The sequence below is a fragment of the Myotis daubentonii genome, chromosome 3 (assembly GCF_963259705.1).
Source record: "Myotis daubentonii chromosome 3, mMyoDau2.1, whole genome shotgun sequence".
Lineage (NCBI taxonomy): Eukaryota > Metazoa > Chordata > Mammalia > Chiroptera > Vespertilionidae > Myotis > Myotis daubentonii.
This window is the reverse complement of record NC_081842.1, coordinates 89,174,542-89,197,932: the sequence shown is the minus strand read 5'-3', so window position 1 is coordinate 89,197,932 and position 23,391 is coordinate 89,174,542. Positions and strand designations below refer to the sequence as shown.

The following is a 23,391-nucleotide window of genomic DNA, read 5'->3' as shown; positions in this document are numbered from 1 at the left end:
AAAGAGGGGAAAGCATTGATTACTTAAATGCTCCATTTTTCCTGTTGTAGAACAATATCTGTCATAGTTCAGATTTTACTATTAATATCAACCTTCTTCCTTGATAGCCAGTATATTTTATTATACATTTTAAAGGAATATGTTTAATTATTTTACATTTCAGTATATATGTTTATACTCCTTTAGGTCACTGTTAATTAACATATTGGGATAATAGTTGGCATGAAGTAAGGTGGAAATACAAATGGATAAATAAATAAAATACATGCATTCCCTCCTCTTAAAGAGCTTGTAATTCGGGAAAGAAATCAGACCTATTAAGAAATAAATATAGCCAAAACCGGTTTGGCTCAGTAGATAGAGCGTCGACCTGCGGACTGAAGGGTCCCAGGTTCGATTCTGGCCAAGGGCATGTACCTGGGTTGCAGGCACATTCCCAGTGGGAGATGTGCAAGAGGCAGCTGATCGATGTTTCTCTCTCATTGATGTTTCTAACTCTCTATTTCTCTCCCTTCCTCTCTGTAAAAAATCAATAAAATATATTTAAAAAATAAATAAATATAATGGAAAATAAACTTGGCCTTAAAAACATTGAAAGTGCCTTAAAACCTTTCCTCATGTTATTCCTTCTGAATTATCTAGAAGACAAAATCATTAAATGTGGGTTTAGTATAGAGATTATTTTTTAAAAATTAAAGAGCAATTTGTTTGTTTTATAGGATATACCTATCATTTCATATGAAAATATTTTACTACCTTTTTCTACTTACCATAATGTGTTTTAAAATATTATGACTGTGTTTTAGTGTATAACATTATATGCTTTCAGTTTATAGCTTAGAAATGTTTAAATATTAATAGGTCTATTAACAATAGGCTGTGGAATTTGCAGTAGTTAATTTTCTTTATTTTCCTTCTCTAATATACAGTGACAGTTATGGTACACATATTTACATAAAATTAAGAAAGGGGAAGTAAAACTATTTGATTGAATTATGTTTTGTTAAAATTTCATGTCATGAAACTGTTTTGTTTTTATTACTGACACTATTACAGATGTCCCCCATTTCCACCCCACTTTGCCCACTTCATAATACTTGCTTTTTCAACAAAGATATCTATAACCTTTACTCTGATTCTTTGACACTAACTGGGTGTATCCAACAATTCAGTTAAATTGTAACACTATCTATCTGGAGTTAGCACAGACTTTACAGGTTAAGGGCTCAGTCCCACAAGACTGTCCTCACTTAATATTCCAGGAACAAGTCCCAGGTTGCTACCATTACTTCTGACCAACTTGTTATAATTCAGGTGTCACCACAACTCCCTCCTCACATTTGAGAATCATTAGAAAAACTCTCAGAACTCAGGAAAGTGCTTTACTTACTATTACTGGTTTGTTATACGGATAAAACTCAAGAATAATTGGTTAAATGGAAGGAAGGTATTGACGGGGTGGGAGAAAGAGCTTCCATGCTCTCTCTGGGCATGCCGTCTTCCCAGCCTGTCCATTTGTTTACCAACCCAGAAGCTCTACCAGTCTCTTTGTTCAAGAGTTTTAATAACCCAGTCTTCACTCATTCCCCTCTCCTGAGGGGTGAGACTGAAAGTTCCCATCCTCTAATCAAGTATTTGATCTGGTAACCAGCCCCATCCTGACCTTGTCTAAGCTCCCCCACCCCCTGCCCCTTCCTGAGTCAAAAGACATTTCTATCACTCAGGAAATTCCAAGGATTATGTGAGCTCTGTTCCAGGAACTCAGGAGACATATATATATATATATATATATATATATATATATATATATATATATATATACACACACACACACACACACACACACATATACACACACTAGAGGCTGGGTGCACAAAAATTTGTGCACTCGGGGGGGGGGGGGGAGGGGGGTCCCTCAGCCCGGCCTGTGCCCTCTCCCAGTCTGGGACCCCTCGGGAGATAACGACCTGCTAGCTTAGGCCTGCTACCGGGTGGCAGAGGGCAGGCCCAATCCCTAGGTGCAGCCCCTGGTCGGGCTCAGAGCAGGGCCGATTAGGGAGTTGGGGCACTGCCCCCTGTCATGCATAGAGCAGGGCGATTGGGAGGTTGTGATGCCACCCCCAGTCACGCTCAGGGTAGGACCGATTGGGGGGTTGGGGCACCGTCCCCTGTCACACTCAAGGCAGGGTCGTTGGGGAGGTTGCGGCGCCACCCCCTGTCATGCACAGAGCAGGGCCAATCAGGGGGTTGGGGCACTGCCCCCTGTCACTCACAGAGCAGGGCCCATCAGGGGGGTTGGGGCTCTGTACCCTGTCACGCACAGAGCAGGGCCAATCGGGGTTGGGGTGCTGCCCCCGTCACACACACAGCAGGGCCCATCAGGGGGTGGGGCACCACCCTCTATCACCCACAGAGCAGGGCCGATCAGGGGGTTGGGGCGCCGCCACTCTCACACTCAGGGCAGGGCCGATGGGGAGGTATGGCTCTACCCCATCACACACAGAGCAGGGCCTGTGGGGGTGGGGGGGTTGGGGAGCTCCCCCCTATCAGGCACAGAGCAGGGCTGATCAGGGGGTTGGGGCGCCTTCCCCTGTCAGGAACAGAGCAGGGCTGATAGGGAGGTTGTGCCCCCGCCCCCTGTCACACACAGAGCCGCAGGGCGATCAGGGGGTTTGAGCGCTGCCCCCTGTCACGCTGATCCTGGTGCCGGGAGGCCTCATGGCTCCGCTGATCCCGGTGCCGGGAGGCCTCATGGCTCCGCTGATCCCGGTGCTGGGAGGCATATTACCCTTTTACTATATAGGATAGAGTCCTGGTGCATGGGTGGGTGCCGGCTGGTTTGCCCTGAAGGATGTCCTGGATCAGGGTGGGGGTCCCCACTGGGGTGCCTGGCCAGCCTGGGTGAGGGGATGATGGCTGTTTGCAGCTGGTCACACACCCTTCAGGGTTGGGGTCCCCACTGGGGTGCCTGGCCAGCCTGGGTGAGGGGATGATGGCTGTTTGCAGCTGGTCACACACCCTTCAGGGTGGGGGTCCCCCTGGGGTGCCTGGCCAGTCTGGGTGAGGGGCTGAGGGCTGTTTTCAGGCTGGGGGTGACTGAAGCTCCCAACCGCTCCTTTTTTCCTTTTTTTTTTTTATTCTGGGCCAGCTTTACCTTGAGACTTGGCTCCAGCTCTTAGGCCTCCGCTGCTGAAAGTAGGTTTCTGGCCTTTGCTTACAATGTTGCGATCCTGCTGGCTGAAGCCCGGCGGTATTTGTTACAATGTTTGAAACTGCAGGCTCAGAGGCCTTCAGCTGCAGGCGGGGAACGTTGGTTTCCCCCGTCACTGAGGCAAGCAAGCCTCATGTTCGTTTCAAGCTGCCTGGCTGCCAGTCGCCATCCTGGCTGACAGTTAATTTGCATATCTCGCTGATTAGCCAATGAAAAGGGTAGCGGTCGTACGACAATTACCATGTTTCTCTTTTATTAGTGTAGATACACACACACACACACACACACACACACACACACACACACACACACCCTAGAAATGAAGAAGTATGTATTATTAGAATTCTAGATCTGAGCAATCCAGGCTTCAGCAGTTGCTTTGCACCTGTGTCAGTGATCTGGCCACAATTTAACTTATTAAACTTATTAATATGGTGGATACTTTTATTGCTTAGTAGTATTGTAACCTTAGACCAGTGGTTCCCAATGTGGGGCACATGCCTCTCAGGGGGACAATTTGATTTTTAAGGGGGGCAATTTGAAAATGAGTTATTAACAGTGAATTTTTTGCCTTTCTTATGGTTCTAGGGGCCTCATATACAGTATATAAATATGTGATGTATTTATGCATTTCATTTCTCTATTATATGTTTTGAAACTTTGCTATTTTTTCATATCACTTAATATTATTTTTTTAACAGTTTCTTAGTGATTTCTTCCTCAGTATTTAAACTGTCCTTTCATTCTTTTATTTTTCTTTTCATGGATGTCATGTTCTTTGGAAGCTTTAGACCAAGTTAATGGCCTTTCAGGTTTATTAGGAGTTCACTATTTGAATAATAAGAATTATATGTCATGGAGGGGGGGACATCAGGATTTTAGAGATGCTTAGGTGGGGCATGGGCCAAAAAAAGGTTGGGAGCCACTGCTTTAGACCATCATCACTATTTCAATACTTTGTCTTATACTAAAAACTAAGGGGTTTTCAGTACACAAAGGGGTTATATTTCAAAAGTTCATTTGTAATTTCACAGTTTTAAATTTAGAGCATATTTTTATTGAAACACTAGGGTAAATGGTAAATGTTTTCATACCAATAAGGAAAAATTGAACAAAACTGTGAGTGTTTGAATATTAAAGCTGAAAGGCTTATGATTTTTTTGAAAGAAAAAGAAATGAGAGCTTTCTTTGCTGTTTTGTTTAGTCTATAGGTTGGACCCCTAACCCCTTTGTGACTATATTTGGAGATAGGGCCTTTTTAAAGAGGTAATTGAGATTCCATGAGGTAATGATGCTGAGCCCTAATCCAGTAGAACGGGTATCTTTATACGAGAAAGAGATACCAGGGACGGGCACACAGAGAAAAGGCCATTTGAGGATATAGCAAGAAGTCAGTTAAATACAAGCCAACAAGAGAGACCTCAATAGCAATCATCTGCCACCACCTTGATCTTGGCCTTCCAGCCTCCAGAACTGATAAAATAAATTCCTGTTGTTTAAGCCACCTAGACTGTGGGGGTTTTAATGACAGCACTAGCAAACTAATAAATCATATTGTTTTAGAATAGGATTTCAGCCAATGCTCCGTGAAACATTAGTATCTAGGAAATGTTAATGGAGATTTCTTAAAAAGGATCCTTGGTTTAATAAATGTGGAAAGTAATCTATAATATATTCTTCCCTTAAGGATTTACAATGCATATTCATGTTAAGCATACTTAGAAGTTTGAAGTAAAGAAATATGTTTATTTTTTTCAACTTCAACATTTCCCAAGTATATTTGTCTACAGAATGTCCCTCTTTTTGTTGAATGAATTGTGCATTTCCCATCCAGAAGAAAGAGGTTGGGGGGAGAGACATATGCCTCTTCATCTCCCTTAAAGATATAGTATGGCTTTATATGTCTATGTATAAGGAACATATAAAATGTGTTCTTAGTAAACCCTCAGCACGAGATATTTGCTGATATAACTTAGCTGAAAAGCAGAGTAAGCAAAGAAGGGGAAATGGATATCTTGTATGTAGGATATAGGAGCTCTGGCATCTTATTTTAACTTTTATTTAGAAAGTCATTGTAATTGATTAGTTTTATATAATGACTAATGTTTTTCATTTAGTTTGAAATACTGTATATTTTTATTGATATGGTTCTATATTTATAAGGATTATGTCTCTGATAACTTTATTTCTTGTTTACCCAAAAAGCATCACAGCAGCATAATACAGTAGTTAAAATCCTAGGCCATGGTATCAGACATATGAATCCTAGCACTTTTTCTCCCTTGGGCAGATTATCTCACCAGATATGTCCTCCTCTGAGATAAGTGTGAAAATAGTATCTAATTACCTTTTGGGGTTATTGTGAAGCACTTGCTATACTGTCTACTACTCAATATTATTTTTATTCTCATAAGTTACACTCTACACAGAAATGTGTAGAATAGCAGTTCTCAACCTGTGGGTCGCGACCCCTTTGGGGGTCAAACGACCCGTTCACAGGGGTCGCCTCAGACCATCGGAAAACACATATATAATTACATATTGTTTTTGTGATTAATCACTATGCTTTAATTATGTTCAATTTGTAACAATGAAAATACATCCTGCATATCAGATATTTACATTACAATTCATAACAGTAGCAAAATTACAGTTATGAAGTAGCAACGAAAATAATTTTATGGTTGGGGGTCACCACAACATGAGAAACTGTATTAAAGGGTCACGGCATTAGGAAGGTTGAGAACCACTGGTGCAGAACATGAGTTGTGATGCTCCATCATTACAAAGGATAGTGGTTGCTGGCTTTGTTGCTCTGTTAGTTGAGGTGAAATTCACATAATGTTAACCATTTTAAAGTGAAAAGGTCAGTAGCATTTAATACATTCACAGTGGTGTATGACCATTACCTGTAGCTCCAAAACATTTTCATCACTTTAGAATCAAGCCCTGCACCCATTAAGCAGTGACTCATCATTCCCACTCTCCCCAACCCTGGCAAATACCAATCTGTTTTTCTGTATTTATGAATTTATTCTGGGTATTCCATCTGGGTATAATCATAAAATGTGACCATTTATATCTGGCTTCTTTCACTTAGCATAGCATTTTTGAGGTTTATCTATGTTATAAAACTATCAGTACTTTGTGTCTTTTTATAACTAAACTAGTGACGCGGTACACAGATTCGTACACATTGAAAGAAAATTAATTAGAAGGTGACTGGTGGGGCGGGACTGGGAGAGACAGGCCAGACACACCCTGGAGCCAACCTCCCTTGGTCCCTCCCTGGCTTCTGCAAAGTAAGTGGGGTCCCGCCGGCAGGTGGGGTCCCTTGGCCTGGCCTGTGGGGATCAGGCCGAAATGGGCTCTTTGACATCCCCCAAGGAGTCCCAGAGTGCAAGGGGGCACTCTACAAAGTTTCTGTCATACAGGGTGTGGAATGCAAATGCAGGAGCTGCCCCCTGGTGGTCAGTGCACTCCCACAGGTGGAGTGCTGTTCAGCCAGAAGCTGGCTCACGGCTGGCGAGTGCAGTGGTGGTGGTGGTGGGAGCCTCTCCCACCTCCATGGCAGCACTAAGGAACAGAGAGCAGAGTGGTAAGGAGCAGCGAGCAGGCAGGTGGTAAGGAGCGAGGGCTCCTGGATATCCCTGAGAGCCCCCAGACTGCAAGAGGGTGCAGGCCAGACTGAGTCCCCTCCTCACCCCCCACCAATGCATGAGTTTTGTGCACTGGGCCTCTAGTGTATAGATAATATTCCATTATACATATATATCACAATTTGTTTATTCATTCTTCTGTTCATGGATATATGGGTTGTTTCCACCTTTTGACTATTGTGAATAGTACTTCTATGAACATTTATGTAGAAGTATTAGTTTAAGTACCTGTTTGAATTCTTTTGGGTAAATACCTAGGAGTGGAATTGTTGGGTCATATGATAATTTTATGTTTTTTAACTTTTTGAGGAACCACCAAACTGTTATCCACAGGGGCTGAAATAATTTACATTCCTACAAGCAATGTACAAGGGTATCAATCTCTATATCTTCACCAATACTTGCCGTTTTCCCTTTTTGTTTTTGATTATAGCCATTATGGTGGATGTGAACTGGTATCTCATTTTCCTAATAGCTAATGATTGATATCGACTTTTTCATGTGTTTATTGGCCTTTTGTATATTTTCAGAGAGATGTCTATTTAAATCCTTCACCCAATTTTAAGGGGGTTTGTCTTTGTTTTTGAATTGTAAGAGTTCTTTATAAATTCTGGAAAATAGACTCTTATCATATATATAATATGCATATATTTTGTCCCATTCTGTAGATTGTCTTTTTACTTGATAATGTCCTCTGATACACGCAAGTTTTAATTTTTACAAAGTCCCATTTATCTATTTTTTCTTTTGTTGCTTATGCTTTTAGTGTCTGTTGTATTTAAGAACCCATGGCCAAATACCAGATCATTCAGATTTACTCCTGTGTATTCGTCTAAGAGTCCTATGATTTTAACTCTTAAATTTGGATCATTAATCTTTTTTTTTTTTTTTTTTTGGTAATTTCTATATGTGGTGTGTTGCAGGAGTCTGGTTTCATCCTTTTTCATCCATTTTCCCATCACTATTTGCTGATAAAACTATTATTTCTGTTATTGTTTTTAAATATATCTCTTCAATAAAAATTTTCTCTAGTGAAGTGATTAAGATCACTGGTTCTGGAGACAGAACACTTACGTCCAGATCTGGCATTACTGCTTATCCCCTGTGACCTTAGGCAAGTTTTTAAACTTCCTAATACTCAACTTTGTTATATACAAAATAATAGAAAATCAACTCCCTAGCATTATTATGAATATTATATTGTATAATATATGTAAAATAGTTATAAGATTCCTGACAATGATAGATCAGTTTTGGTAAGAATTACCATCCATATCTGTGATCCTTTGAAAAAAATCACTGTCCTATGTAATAAAAGGCTAATATGCAAATAAACAGTGGAACGACCGGTAGATATGACACACACTGACCACTAAGGGTCTGATGCTCAATGCAGGAGCTGTCCCCTGGTGGTCAGTGTGCTCCCACAGGGGGAGTGCCACTCAGCCAGAAGCCAGGCTTGCCAGAGAGCTTACAGCTGGCAAGCACAGCAGCGGTGGCAGGAGCCTCTCCTGCCTCCACGGCAGTGCTAGACTACGAGAGGGCGCAGGATGGGATGAGGGACACCCGTTCCCCCGCCCCCCATGCCCCCCCCACACACACACACCAGTGCACAAATGTTGTGCATCGGGCCTCTAGTTTAGTAATAACCCTAATTATCATCCATCGGGCCTAGATAAATACTTTAATTCTTCAAAGGGTAAGACTGATGAATTAAGATAAATTTCAGGGCATTGCGTATGTTATTTACTCTTAACAACAATTCCTATTTTATCAGAAACCTGAGATTTAGAGTGTTAACTAACTTTGCCAACAAATAATGATCAAGTGGCAGAGATGGGATTCATTTGAGCATCTGCTGCTTCACTCTGTTATGGTGATTTAGTGCAGAAAAAACCTTTAGTAAACATAACCTTATTTCTTTCTGGAAGTTCATAAAATACTGGAGTAGGGAAAGATGGAAAGGATGTGTGTGTATGTGTGACATATACCTGTGCCGTATAAAACATTGTATACTAATCAGTTCTCTACAGGAATATTTTACCGTGATTTATGTGTACTTTTGGCTAAACCTCATACTAGAGCACAGTGCACTCATTTTTATAATTCTGTATATAATCAATATAATTCAAGTTTGAATATTTGATGTTTTTAGTGCACTGAATTGAAAGAAAAAATTTATTATCAAATAAATCAATCTGTATTTTTCATTGAGATTTCTGAGCCCAGTTTTTTAAATGGTATTAAAGAAAGTTTTACAACCCATACATTTAGTTTTTCTTTTGTGTGTGGTTCTCTCAGATGTAATAAAGGAACAGAATCGAGAGTTACGAGGTACACAGAGAGCTATAAGCAGAGATCGAGCAGCTTTAGAGAGACAAGAAAAACAGCTGGTAAGTAGAACATTAAATTTCAGTTTAACTTTTCAAACAAATTTGGAAATTATTGTTGGAATAATTAGCTAACTAGGAAAAAGACAGATGTTAGGTGCTAAGAGATTTGCTTTACTAATAAATGGCATTGAACACCTTTCTGCTCTTTCTGCTTGCCTTTGTTTATTGTGTCATTCTGCTGACTTATCAGAATTCTGTGTATTCTGCTATTATAAAATCAAAGTATTCTTCAGTTTGTAAAAGTTATGAATGCCTAGGAAGAAAATATTGCTCATAACAGAGCTAAATTCTTCTCAGCTAATAACAAAGATAATGTAGTCTTCAAAAACAAGAGAGGGTTATAAGACACTCATAGGTGTCTTACTTGATATTTGAACTTACTTGATATTTTAAGTATCATTGTGTCTGTGATAATGAGTGTATTTTTAAAAATAGATCGACTATCTTTAACTATTTTGTTATGTTTTTAAATATATATTGCTTAAAATATTTTAATAAACAGCATGAAGTATAATTGACATGCAATAGACTGTACATATTCAAAGAATACAGTTTGATACATTTTGACATACCTATTAACTACAATCTAGGTAATGACCATATCCTTCATCCCTAAATTTCCTTATTCCCTTTGTAATCCTTCCTACCCATCCCTCCCTGTCTTCCTCCTCCTCAGTCAGGCAAACACTGATCTGTCACTGCAGATTAGTTTACATTTTCTAGAACTTTATATAAATGGAATCATAGAATATGAATTCTTTATTTCATATGGCTTCTTTCACTCATAACTTTTGAGATTGATCAATTTTGTTGCATGTATCTGGATTAATTCCATTTTATTGATGAACGTTATTCTATTGTGTGGATGTTTCACAATTTGTTTATCTGTTCACAGGCCAATGGACATTTGGGTTATTTCTAGATTTTGGCTATTTTGAATAAAGTTGCTATAAACATCCAATTGAAAATCTTTTTGTGAACATATGTTTTCATTTCTCTTGGGTATATTCCTGGAAGTGGGATTGCTGGGTCATAGATTAAATGTATATTTAACTGTATAAGAACGCTCAACAGTTCTACTAAATGGCTGTGATGTTTTCTGTTCCCACCAGCTATATATGCAAGTAAAGCTGTTTCACATCCTGGCCAAGAGTTGAAGTTAACAGTCTTTTCCCCTGTAGCCATTCTAGTGGTGTGTAGCAGATTGTCATTTTAAATTGGATTTCCTAATCGCTAATGATGTTCAGCATCTTGTCATGTGCCTGTTTGCCTTTTACATATCATCTTTGCCAAAGGGTCTACTGAAATATTTTACACATTTTTTTAAAGTTGTTTTCTAATTATTTAGTTGTAAGAATTCTTTATATATTTTGGACACAAGTACTTTATTAAATATATCTTTGCAAATATCCTCCCCAGTTCTTGGCCTGGTCTTACATTTTCTTAATAGTATTTTTTGAAAAGCAGATGTTTTTATTTTTATCAAGTATAATTTATTGTTTTTCTGTTATTAGTACTATTAGTGTCCTAAGAAATCTTTGCCTAACCCAAAGTCACTAATATTTTCTCTTATATTTTCCCCTGGAAGTATTAAAGTTTTAGTTCTTACATTTAGAACTGTGAACTGCATTGAATTAAATCACTATGTTGTGAGGTAGGGTAGAGATTCACTCTTGCATATGGAAATTAAGTTATTCCAACATCATTTGTTGATAACGTCTTTCCCTGTTCAAATACCTTATCATCTTTGTAGAAAATCAATTATCCTAATATATGTTGGCCTAATTCTGGACTCTATGCTATTCCATTAATCTGTGACTATTCTTAAGCCAATATTACACTTTTTATTAGTGTATCTTTATAGTAAGTTTTAAAGTTATATATAGTGTTAACTCTTCAACTTTGTACTTCTGTTTTCAAAATTGTTTTGGCTATTTTAGGTGCTTTGCATTTCCAAATGAACTTTAAAATAAAATTGTAAATTTCTACATAAAAGTTCTGTTTTGATTGGGATTACATTGAATAGGTAAACTAATTTGGGAAGACTTGACATCTTAATACTATTGAGTCTTACAATCCATGAACATGTTGTATCTCTTCATTTATTTAGATCAGCCGTGGGCAAACTACGGCCGGCGGGCCGGATTCGGCCCGTTTGAAATGAATAAAACTATTGAAAAAAAAGACCGTACCCTTTTATGTAATGATGTTTACTTTGAATTTATATTAGTTCACACAAACACTCCATCCATGCTTTTGTTCCGGCCCTCCGGAACAAAATAGATCGACTATCTTTCACTATTTTGATAGTTAAGAACCCATTGTGGCCCTCGAGTCAAAAAGTTTGCCCACCCCTGATTTAGATCTTTCAATTTTCTCAACAGTGTTTGTACTTGTAATTAGGCTCTACACTTCTCTTATCAGGTTTATCCCTACTATTTCATATTTTTGACACTAGATATTTTAAAAACAAATTAAATTTCTGTTTTTTTGTTGCTGTTATGTAGAAAGAAATACATTAATATTTTCAGTATTGATCTGTAATCCTGTAATCTTCCTAAACTCTCTTATTGTAGTAACCTTTATGTATAACCTATTAGATTTCTACACAATCATGTCATCTATGGATAAATTAAACTTTTTATCTTCCTTTCCAATCTTGATGCCTTTTTTTAAAAGATATACCTTATTACACTGGCTAAAACTCTTAATGTTAAATAGAAGTGATTATAGCAGTCATCCTCATGTTTACTGATCTTAGGAGGAAATATTCAGTCTTTCACCGTAAAGTATGATATTACAACTAGGATTTTTGTAGACTTCCTTTCTCAGGTGAAGTTCCTTTTTATCTATTTTGCTGAAACTTTTTATCAGGAATAAATTTTGTCAAATGTTTCTTATTTTTATTTTTTGCATCTATTGAGATGATTATCACATAGTTTCTCTTTAGTGTATTAATTTAGTGAATTAGTTTGATTTTCCAAAGTTGAATCAAGCTTTTGCTCCTGAGATAAATGCCATTGGTAATGAGGGGTGTGTGTGTGTGTGTGTGTGTGTTAATATATATATACATATATATATATTAACACACACACACATATATACATATACATGTATATATATGTATATATTTATGTATATGTGTATGTGTGTATATATATATATATATATATATATATATATATATATTAACTTTGTTTCAGTTTGCTGAACCTTTATTAAGAATACTTAGATTTGTGTTCCTGAAACACATTCATTTGCAGTTGTCTTTTTATGTAGTTTTTTTCTAATCTTTATTGCTGAAAATATTACATATATCTCCTTTTTTGCCCCATTGACTTGCTTTAGCCTTCCCCATCACCAGCCCCTGGCCTTCTCTACCCTATTATCTGTGTCCATGGGTTATGCATATCTATATGTATAAAAGGCTAAGTGTCCATCCGACTGGTAGCTATGATGTGCACTGACCACCAGGGGGGCAGACACTCAATGCAGGAGCGGCCATGATGCACACTGGCCATCTAATCTAATAAAAGAGAAACATGCAAATTGACTGCACCTCTGCTACATACCAGGCCATGCCCACCAGCCAATCAGAGCGACTATATGCAAATTAACCCAACCAAGATGGCAGCCAGCAGCTGCAGAGCTGGAACAAGCAGGAGGCTTGGTTGCCCTGGTGATGGAGGAAGCCAAGCTCCCCGCCTGCCCTGGCCAGCTGTGGCCTCCACTCAAGGCAACAAAGTTTCAATTATAGAAGATAAATAAATCCCAGAAACCTGCTTCCAGCCAGCTTCCACTGGGAGCTTGGGTGGCTGCGGGCCGTGGCCAGCCTGCAAACAGCCATCAGCCCCTCACCCAGGATGGCCACACTCTCATGGGGTGAGGGTCCCCACTGGGGGCCTTGACCAGCCTGCAAACAGCCATTAGCCCCTCACCCAGACTGGCCAGGCACCCCAGCAGGACCCCCACCCTGAAGAGAGTTGGCCAGCCTGAAAACAAACCTCAGCCCCTCACCCAGGCTGGCCAGGCACTCCAACAGGACCCCCACCCTGAAGGGGGGTGTGGCCAGTCTGAAAACGGCCCTCAGCCCCTCACCCAGGCTGGCCAGGCACCCCAGCGGAACCCCCACCCTGATCCGGGACACCCTTCAGGGCAAACCAGCTGGCCCCCACCCATGCACCAGGCCTCTATCCTATATAATAAAAGGGTAATATGCAAATTGACCCTAACAGCAGAATGACTGGTCACTATGACACACACTGAGCACCAGGGGGCAGACGTTCAATGCAGGAGCTGCCCCCTGGTGGTCAGTGTGCTCTCACGGGGAGCTCTGCTCAGTCACAAGCCAGGCTGACGGCTGCCAGTACAGCAGTGGTCATGGGAGCCTCTCCCACCTCCTCAGCAGCGCTAAGGATGTCTGACTGTAGCTTAGGCCTGCTCCTCGCTGGCAAGTGAACATCCCCCGAGGGCTCCTGGGCTGCCAAAGGGATGTCTGAATAGCGGCTTAGGCCCAATTCCCCGGGGAGTGGGCCTAAGCCAGCAGGTGGTCATCCCCCGAGGGGTCCCAGACTGCGAGAGGGCACAGGCCGGGCAGAGGGACCCCCCCATCGAGTGCACAAATTTTTGTGCACTGAGCCTCTAGTTTAAAAATAAACAGCACCACAGACCTGGCACCAACAAACCAATACTCAGCTTCCCCCAAGTGGGATACCCCACTAAGTTGCAGCCAACGCTGTCACAACCCCATGGCACAAAATGTGACCCACAGCCCAGCCCAGCCCAGATACGGTTGCTATGGGCACCAGGTAATGACATCACATAGCACCAACTTCCTCTCCCAAACCACTAGCCTCCTTGGAGTTCCTTCAGCCAAGGAACTCGACTTGCTTTATAGCCAGGTGCAAACATTTTACAGCTTAACCAAATGTCTGTGAAGCATTTTCACATTTGATCCTCATAGAAGTCCTGGAGTAGATAGATAGGAGACTCTGTAGAATCCTATTTTCTTTTCATTAGCCAGAAAACGGAGATTTAGAAAGTTTAGAAACTTGACCTGACTGAAAAGAAGTAAGAAATGGTGGACCTTGAAAATGACTTCAGGTTTTCTCACTGTGCAGAATATAGTTGAACACTGCTACAGTTAATTATTTCACCCTTTGTTCTCCCTGCATGATCTATAATAATAATCTGCTTCGTGTTAAAATTTACTGCTCTGTTGCTGACAATTACCTGAAAGAGAAGTTGGGGTGCTTCACTGGGCTGGAAAAAGTTTAGCTAAATCAGAAAGTAGGTCTAATTAAGCAAGTTTATTCTATATCTATAAAAGGCTAAGTTGACTTGCACATGTGTGATGCATATAAAGCTCTCACTGGCGCCAAACGCACGCGTGTGTTTCGATCTCTCATTGTTGATCCTGAATTTGGTTGACATTTCTATTATAGAGAAAGGGCGGATAGCGATATTAAAATATTTCTTCTAATTAATTTCCTTTCAATGTGCAAAAATCCATGCACTGGAACACTTGTATGCATATATGTTTTTGGTTGATATCTTCCCACCCACCCACCCAGCCCAGCCTTCCCTCTGAGAAGTATCTTTATTTAGTTTTGACATCAGAGTAAAGCATGAGTTGGCAAATATTCCCTTACTCTTTTACTAAAGAGTTTGTTAGGATTTATCATCAAACCCATTGGGAGTGACGTTTTCTTATGGATAGGTTTTAAACTACAAGTTCATTTAAAAACTATAGATCAGGTTCTCTGTCTTTTTGACTGAGCTTTGGTTTGTGTCTCTAATTTGTCCATTTCTACCAACTTTTAAAATGTGGTCATATACTATTGTTCATAATATTCTCGTATTGTCCTTTAACATCATTAGGATATGAAATGATGCTCCTGTTTACATTCCCAATACTTATAACTCGTGTGTTCTCTGTCTTTTTTTTTTTTTTATCCTCACCCGAGGATATTTTTTCATTGATTTTTAGAGAGAGTGAAAGAGAGAGGGAAAGACAGAAAGAAACATCGATGTGAGAGAAACCTATCGATTGGTTGCCTCCAGTGTGCGCCCTGATCAGGGCCCAGGCCAAGGAGAAGCCTGCTTCTGAGGTACATGCCCTTGACTAGAATCAAACCTGGGACCCTTCTGTTCATAGGACGACACTCTATGCATTGAGCCAAACTGGCTAGGGCTGTTCTCTCTCCAGTTGTTTTCCTTCATCTGTCTGGCTAATAGTATATCAATTTGATTATTTTTTTGCAAAAATACCTGCTTTTGATTTCATTAACTTTCTGCAATTTTTTTACTTCTCCAGTTTATAAATTTCTTTGTTTATATTTCCTTTCTTTTGTTTACTTTGTTATATATTCTTTTTTGTATGTTAATGCTTTAGACATTTTTAACATAATATTTTTGCCTTTACTATTTTGTTTAATTAATTTTTATACCTATTTTTATTTCAATTACAGTTGACATTCAATATTATATTAGTTTCATATGCACAGCATAGTGGTTAGACATTTATATAACTTACAAAGTGATAATTCCAGTACCCCTCTGGCACCATACACAGTTATTACAATATTATTAATTATATTTCTTATGGTGTACTCTACATCCCCATGACCATTTTGTAACTCCCAATTAGTACTTCTTAATCCCTTCACCTTTTTTAATATAACCTTTAATGCTATAAATTTCTAAGAATCTCTTTTACTATAGTCCACACATTTTGATATGTGCTGTTTTCATTTTATTAAGTTCAAAATATTATTTCATTTCCTCCATTTTTTTTAAATCTATGACTTATTTAGAATCATTAATTTCTGCTCATTTGTGACTTTCATATTTTCCTTACTGATCTTTAGTTTAATTTTATTGTGGTGAGAGAACATACTTCGTATCAATTCAACCCTCTTAAATTTATTGAGCCTTGTTTTCTGATGTAGAATATGCTGTATTTTGTTGCTTCTTTTTTTTCAGTGTATGCTTGTAAATGAGTATTCTGCTGCTTTGAAGTTTTCTGTAAGTGTTGGTTAGGTCAAGTTAGTAATAGTGTTTTTTGTAAATCTTCTGTATTGTTACAGATTTTCTGCCCATTAGTTATAACAGTTACAGCAATATACTTGTTGATATTCCCCAAGCTAATTGTATATTTGTTTGCTTTTCATTTCACTTCTATCAGTTTTGCTTCATATATTTTTAAGCATTGTTATTACATAGACTTTTATGTGTTTTGTATCTTTACGTATTGATTCCTTTATTGCTGGGAGCCGGTCCATCCTTGCTGTTTCAAGGGACCTGGCATATATGGCATACGGTTCTTAATATATTTGCTCACCTTCTTGGCGCTGTGTTTTAACCAAGGTCACCTCTCCGAGAAAGGTTGAATCCCCAGGTAGGGATTTTCCCCTGAAGTTAGGGAGGGAATAAAACCCCTCAACTAAGTGCCAGGCGGGTAATTAATCACTTCAACTACGAACAATCATGCTTAAACTACATAATCTTTTCTCCCTGGAATGGAGATAAGAAACGCCCTAACCTTTGTAATAGAGATTGATAGGATTGAATCAACTGGTATAAATACAGTTGTAACAAGACAGAAAGACTCAGAACTTAGAACACAGAATTCAGAAGACAGAACCTACACGGAGCCTAGAGACAGAAGAACTTCGCTGGCGAGAGCATGCCGGAGGATCCTGGACAGGGACTGGCCTCGGAGCCTGGAGGCGGAGCCTGGCGAGAGAGCATGGCAGGGGATCCTGGACTGAACCTGACTGCGGAGATTGGCAGGAGAGCCTGACTAGAACCTGGTGACTGAACCTGACTGGAGAACCTGAACAGAACCTCTCTGGAGATCCAGACCAGAACTTGGCTGGAGATCCTGGCTAGGCTGCTGATCAACTGAACGCTGTCTCCGTGTCATTCCTTCTTCGCCGACTCCGTCTACGCCTTTGGGGACCCTTGGACCTGCTGGGGCTGGACCCCGGCACTTTATCATTTTGAAATGCCCCTTTTTATTTCTAGTAATATTGCTTTTTCTCAAGTTTTGTTTGCTTTATGTAATATTAATGTAGCCACTCCAGATTTCCAGATTGTAATAAGTATTTATATATAATATGTATTTTCTATTATTTTACTTAGCTTTGTGTGTTGTTAATTAAAATTTGTTTCTAAGCTAGCATATATTTGGGTCTTATCCAATCTGAAAACCTGCCTTTTATTTATTAGATGGACCTTTTCACTTAATATGTTTACATTATTAGCTTTAAATCTATCACCGTGCTCTTTTTTGCTATGTCCCACAAAACCCTTTATTTGTTTTTTTCTTCTTCTTTCCTTCCTACTTTTGGGTTGAGTTTTTTAAATTTTCTGCTGGGCTCTATGTGCATACTGTTTTGTAGACCAGCTTTGTATTTGTAGATGAAGGCACTGGTTCTTTCCTATAGAAACATGTGGACTAAGTTGCCCTCTTAAATTACTCTTTTCTTTCTATGACTTTATGACAGCCTCTGCCTCAATTCATGATCAGGGAGAAAGGGTGTATTTTACAGTGGTGGGCAAAAGTAGGTTTACATTTGTGAGTACGTGAAACAGTGTATACTTGTAGTATTCTTTATTAGTTATTGTATTTTCCATATGAACAACTCTAAAGCTACTTTTGTCCACCCATATATATATTTGACCTGTTCTTTTGAAATAAATCTTGATGCCTACCCCTCAATGATTCTATTCCCCTCTTTTTATTTCCTCTCTTAGGAATTAGAAATTAAGAAGATGGCCAAAATTGGTAATAAAGAAGCTTGCAGAGTTTTAGCCAAACAGCTTGTACAATTACGGAAACAGAAAACAAGAACTTTTGCTGTAAGTTCAAAAGTCACTTCTATGTCCACACAAACAAAAGTGATGAACTCCCAGATGAAGATGGCTGGTGCAATGTCTACTACAGCAAAGGTAAGTAGAAGCCTTTATATCCATAGACTTGGAGTTCATCTAATATACTTAAATATCAAGATTCAAATCATATTTTAAAACACTTCCTGTCACATATGTAGTATAGAATCTGTGATTTTTAGCAAAATGAGTTATAATATTAGATAATCCAGAAAACTACTTCTAGATTCTTTATTGATTTAATAAATTTTATAAAATTTCTTGTTTTAGGACATTTTCACTGTTTCAAGGTCACATGTAGCTTCTAAATTTTTTAAACTGACTGAAAACAGTGTTTGCTTTTATCTCTTAAACTGTCAGAGATTTGTGAGCTTACTTCATTGAGATACACGTTTTGATTACTTTAGAGTAGTAATTTCCTCGTGATTCATTTTCATGTATGTGACAGAAGGACACATGAATACTATTAGAAGGATTTATCAATTAATTGTAATAGGAACTTATGTTTAATTTTCAGTTTTTATATTAAAAACTAGATGCCCAATGCATGGAATTCATGCAAGAGTGGGCCCTCCTTCCCCCCGCTGCCGGCACCAGCTTCCCTCTGGCACCCGGGACCCGGGCTTCCCTCCGCCTGCTGGCAGGCACTTGGTACCCGGGCTTCCCTCACAGCCCTGGCTTCGTCAGGAAGGACATCCCATCTAATTAGAATATTACAGTTCTATTATTATAGATGTTTTTACTGTAAACCTGAAAGGACTGAGCCTTTTGATTTTTTAGTAAATAATGAGCTGCTTGATGCATGTGAAGGACTGTAAGGAACAAGAAGTTCAAGACAAAGACTCTTCTCTCACAGATCTTACAGTTCAGTTGTGGGGAGGGTGTTAAGATATGTCTGAAAAGGAAACTGCCCCTACTCATCAGTCTGTGCTGAGCTTCAGTGAATTGCACAGATCTTTGAATAGAATCATCCAAAAGGCTTACATCACTAGTTGTTAAATATAGGGAAGGAGGACTATGAATATGAAGAGCAAAGCGGGCAAAGCCAGGGAGAAGAGAAAGTAAGGTTCATATGAGGAAAATAGTATATACTTTTGATTCTCATTATTTGCAATAGTTAATGTTCTACAATGTTGGGAACACTGAATTAGTGAATATCAAACTATTGCTCTGAAGAGAAATGTAGGGTTAGGTTCTTGTGAGCCTTTGGTTACAACATTTTTGTCAACCAGTGTATACCTAAATTTGTTTTGTGTGTGTTTCTGTTGAAAGAAACCATATTTAATTGTTGATTCATTAACATTGAACTCATGGCAATAACACTGCTCATGTGTGAAAAAGCTAATTTAACAAAGTGTGTTTTCTCCATAAGCACATCACGGCCTTGTAGCACTTAGGAACACTAAATGGCACTTTAGTATTATACTTGGGGACAATTTTAAACAGAAAAATCACCAGCAGAGGCACAAGAATGTGGCAACGAATAAGCAACAAAAAGGCCACTTGTTCAGAATAGCTGAGACAAGAATGCAGAATGCCGCCTGTTCGACCTCAGCTGAAAATGTGCAAGTTGGGCTACTAAAACTTTTGGTGCTCTCTGCATGCCCACGAATGAGCACAAAACTAAAAGTTTGACTTGAGGTTACAAATAAATGTTAGTGAGGAGGCAAGTTCAAAAATATGGAATCCAAAAATAATGAGGATGTCTGAATTGGAATTTTCACTTAAATTTCTTAGAAATGTGTTAACTCAGCAAGTATTGGTTTAGATCGGGGGTGGGCAAACTTTTTGACTCGAGGGCCACAATGGGCTCTTAAACTGGACCGGAGGGCCGGAACAAAAGCATGGATGGAGTGTTTGTGTGAACTAATATAAATTCAAAGTAAACATCATTACATAAAAGGGTACGGTCTTTTTTTTTTTAGTTTTATTCATTTCAAACAGGCCGGATCCGGCCCGCGGGCTGTAATTTGCCCACGGCTGGTTTAGATGCTAAAGGGAAGAACTATACCATGTAATGGAGATGAAATGGAAAACAAAACGAGGCATGGGCTTCACCTGTAGATTACAGTCTATTTAAAAAGCAGCCAATTTAAGAGGTAGTTTAGTGCAGTGATTAGGAACCTAAGTTCTGGAGCCAAATTACTTGGGTTCAGATCTCACTTCCACTTAACAGCTGTGTGACCAGGTCAAGTTATTTCACCTTTCTGTGCCTTCATTCCCCATTAGCAATATAGGGAAAATGGTAGAACCTGGCACATAAAGATTTTTCCGATTTAAATGTCATTTAATTCTAAATATTAGTACATATAAAGTGCTTAGAACAGTGTCTGACACACAAGTTATATAGGCATTAACTGCTCTATTATTATAATTTTTCTTATTAGTGTTATCCTATCTAATAAAAGAGAAACATGGTAATTAGCCGTATGTCCACTACCCTTCCCATTGGCTAATCAGGGCGATATGCAAATTAACTGCCAGCCAAGATGGCGGCCGGCAGCCAGGCAGCTTGAAGCGAACATGAGGCTTGCTTGCTTCAGTGACGGAGGACTCCAATGTTCCCCGCCTGCCGCTGCCGGCCTCTGAGCTTGCAGTTTGAAGCATTGTTACAAATATAGAAGCTAAACAAAACCCCAGAAACCTGCTTTCAGCCAGCCGGGGTCTCAGAGCTGGAGTTGAAACTGTTTCGATTATAGAACCCAAACAAACCAGATACCTGCTTTCAGCAGCAGAGGCCTCAGAGCTGGAGCCAGAGCTAAAGCTGGCCACAATAAAAAAAGAAAAAAAGCGGTTGGGAGCTTCAGTCACCCGCCAGCCTGAAAACAGCCCTCAGCCCCTCACCCAGACTGGCCAGGCACCCCAGTGGGGACCCCCACCCTGAAGGGTGTGTGACCAGCTGCAAACAGCCATCATCCCCTCATCCAGGCTGGCCAGGCACCCCAGTGGGGACCCCCACCCTGATCCAGGACACCCATCAGGGCAAACCAGCCGGCCCCCACCTGTGCACCATGCCTCTCTCCTATATAGTAAAAGGGTAATATGCCTCACAGCACCGGGATCAGTGGAGCCGCAAAGGCCTCCCGGACCTGGATCAGCGTGACCGGGGGCAGCGCCCAAACCACCTGATTGCCCTGCGGCTCTGTGTGTGACAGGGGGCGGGGCCACAACCTCCCTATCCGCCCTGCTCTGTTCGTGACAGGGGAAGGCGCCCCAACCCCCTGATCAACCCTGCTCTATGCCTGATAGGGGGGAGCTCCCCAACCCCCTGATTGCCCTGCGGCTCTGTGTGTGACAGAGTGCGGCACCCCAACCCCCTGATCAGTCCTGCTCTGTGTGTGACAGGGTGTGGCGCCGCAACCCCCCCCCCCCACGGGCCCTGCTCTGTGGGTGATAGAGGGCGACGCCCCAACCACCCCCCACGGGCCCTGCTCTGTGTGTGACGGGGTAGAGCCATAACCTCCCCATTGGCCCAGCCCTGAGTATGACAGGGTGCGGCGCCCCAACCCCCTGATCCGACCTGCTCTGTGTGTGACAGGGGGCGGTGCCCCAACTCCCCTATCGGCCCTACTCTGTGAGTGACGGGGGAGCTCCCCAAACCCCTGATGGGCCCTGCTCTGTGCGTGACATGGGGGAGCTCCCCAACCCCCTGATCGACCCTGCTTTGTGCATGACAGGGTATGGAGCCCCAACCCCTCTGATGGGCCCTGCTCTGCGCGTGACAGAGGGCAGTGCCCCAACCCCCTGATTGGCCCTGCTCTGTGCGTGACAGGGTGGTGCCGCAACCTCCCCATCGACCCTGCCTTGAATGTGACAGGGGGTGGTGCCCCAACCCCCCAATCGTCCCGACCCTGAGCGTGACTGAGGGTGGCATCGCAACCTGCCGATCCACCCTGCTCTGTGCATGACAAGGGGCGGCGCCCCAACTCCCCAATCGGCCCTGCTCTGAGCCCGACCAGGGGCTGCACCTAGGGATTGGGCCTGCCCTCTGTCACCCGTGAGCAGGGCTAAGCCAGCAGGTCGTTATCTCCCGAGGGGTCCCAGACTGCGAGTGGGCACAGGCTGGGCTGAGGGACCCCTCCTCCCCCCCCGAGTGCACAAATTTTTGTGCACCGGGCCTCTAGTTTACAATAATAATGTAAGTTGCAAGTAAAGTATTCTGATTTACACGAATAAGTATAAAACTTCATGTATACCTAGTAGGATGTAACCAAGGTACATATTCTAATCTGGGATGTCAAGAGCTACTTCTTTAAGAAAGTGGTATATAAACTGAAATCTGAAGTGTTGTTAGTAAAAGCAAATGGAGAAAGCATTCCAGGTGAGAGGGAGCATATGCAAAGGTCCTGTGACAGGAGAGAGCATGACACATTTAAGGAAGTGAAAGAGCAGTGTGACTAGAGGGCAGTAGTGCAAAATGAGACTGGCTTATTAAGTAGAGTTCAATTAATATTTGGTCTCACAGTCCAATTACAGATTTTGGCTTTTAATACTAAGAGCAATGAGAAGCCATTGGAAAATTAGGTATGTGTGGATTGGTAGGGAAGGGGGGATATAGTGTCATACTTATAGTGTCAAGATTACTTGGGCTGCATCATTGCATACTGCTTGTCTGAGAAAAGAATGTATGCTTCACATCTTTGAAACAGTTATGTTTTATGTTGTATAGTGTCTTTTAATACTGAACTAACTATATAACATGCAGATATATTATAAACTGTATATGTATATAAACTATTTTATCTATATTAGATGGCATTAACCTCTTTTACTGAAATAAGTTGTGAACATACAATGTAAAAGAATTATTTTCACATAGTTTTGCAAAACTCAGTGGTTTTTTCTTCCTTTAAACCATGGTTTAAAATGTGTTAAAGGATTAAGCACATATGCTAGTGTATCCTTTTTACTTTATTTTTTATATATATATATTTTATTGATTTTTTACAGAGAGGAAGGGAGAGGGATAGAGAGTCAGAAACATCGATGAGAGAGAAACATCGATCAGCTGCCTCCTGCACACCCCTTACTGGGGATGTACCCGCAACCAAGGTACATGCCCTTGACGGGAATTGAACCTGGGACCCTTGAGTCCGCAGGCCGACGCTCTATCCACTGAGCCAAACCAGTCAGGGCTCCTTTTTACTTTAGATATTAAGTTAATGATTTATAAAAATTAAATTAAATAATTTTTAATTTGGACATTACCTACTTACCACATAATAGTCAAATG

The 23,391-nt window shown here is 40.6% G+C and overlaps 1 protein-coding gene and 1 long non-coding RNA gene across 4 annotated transcripts in view; both read left to right on the top strand.

The window, feature by feature from the left end:
- The window catches only part of LOC132229317 (uncharacterized), a 261,758-nt gene that overhangs the window by 41,890 nt on the left and 196,477 nt on the right, over window positions 1–23,391 (top strand). The window lies entirely within an intron of this gene.
- The window catches only part of CHMP2B (charged multivesicular body protein 2B), a 39,825-nt gene that overhangs the window by 9,270 nt on the left and 7,164 nt on the right, over window positions 1–23,391 (top strand). For 2 of the 3 annotated variants that reach the window (XM_059688067.1, XM_059688068.1), the window contains 2 exons: window positions 9,172–9,263; window positions 18,024–18,218. In XM_059688067.1, coding sequence (XP_059544050.1) covers window positions 9,172–9,263; window positions 18,024–18,218 — 287 coding nt within the window. The remainder of the gene's footprint in view (window positions 1–9,171; window positions 9,264–18,023; window positions 18,219–23,391) is intronic. The other variant, XM_059688070.1, reaches the window with a different exon arrangement.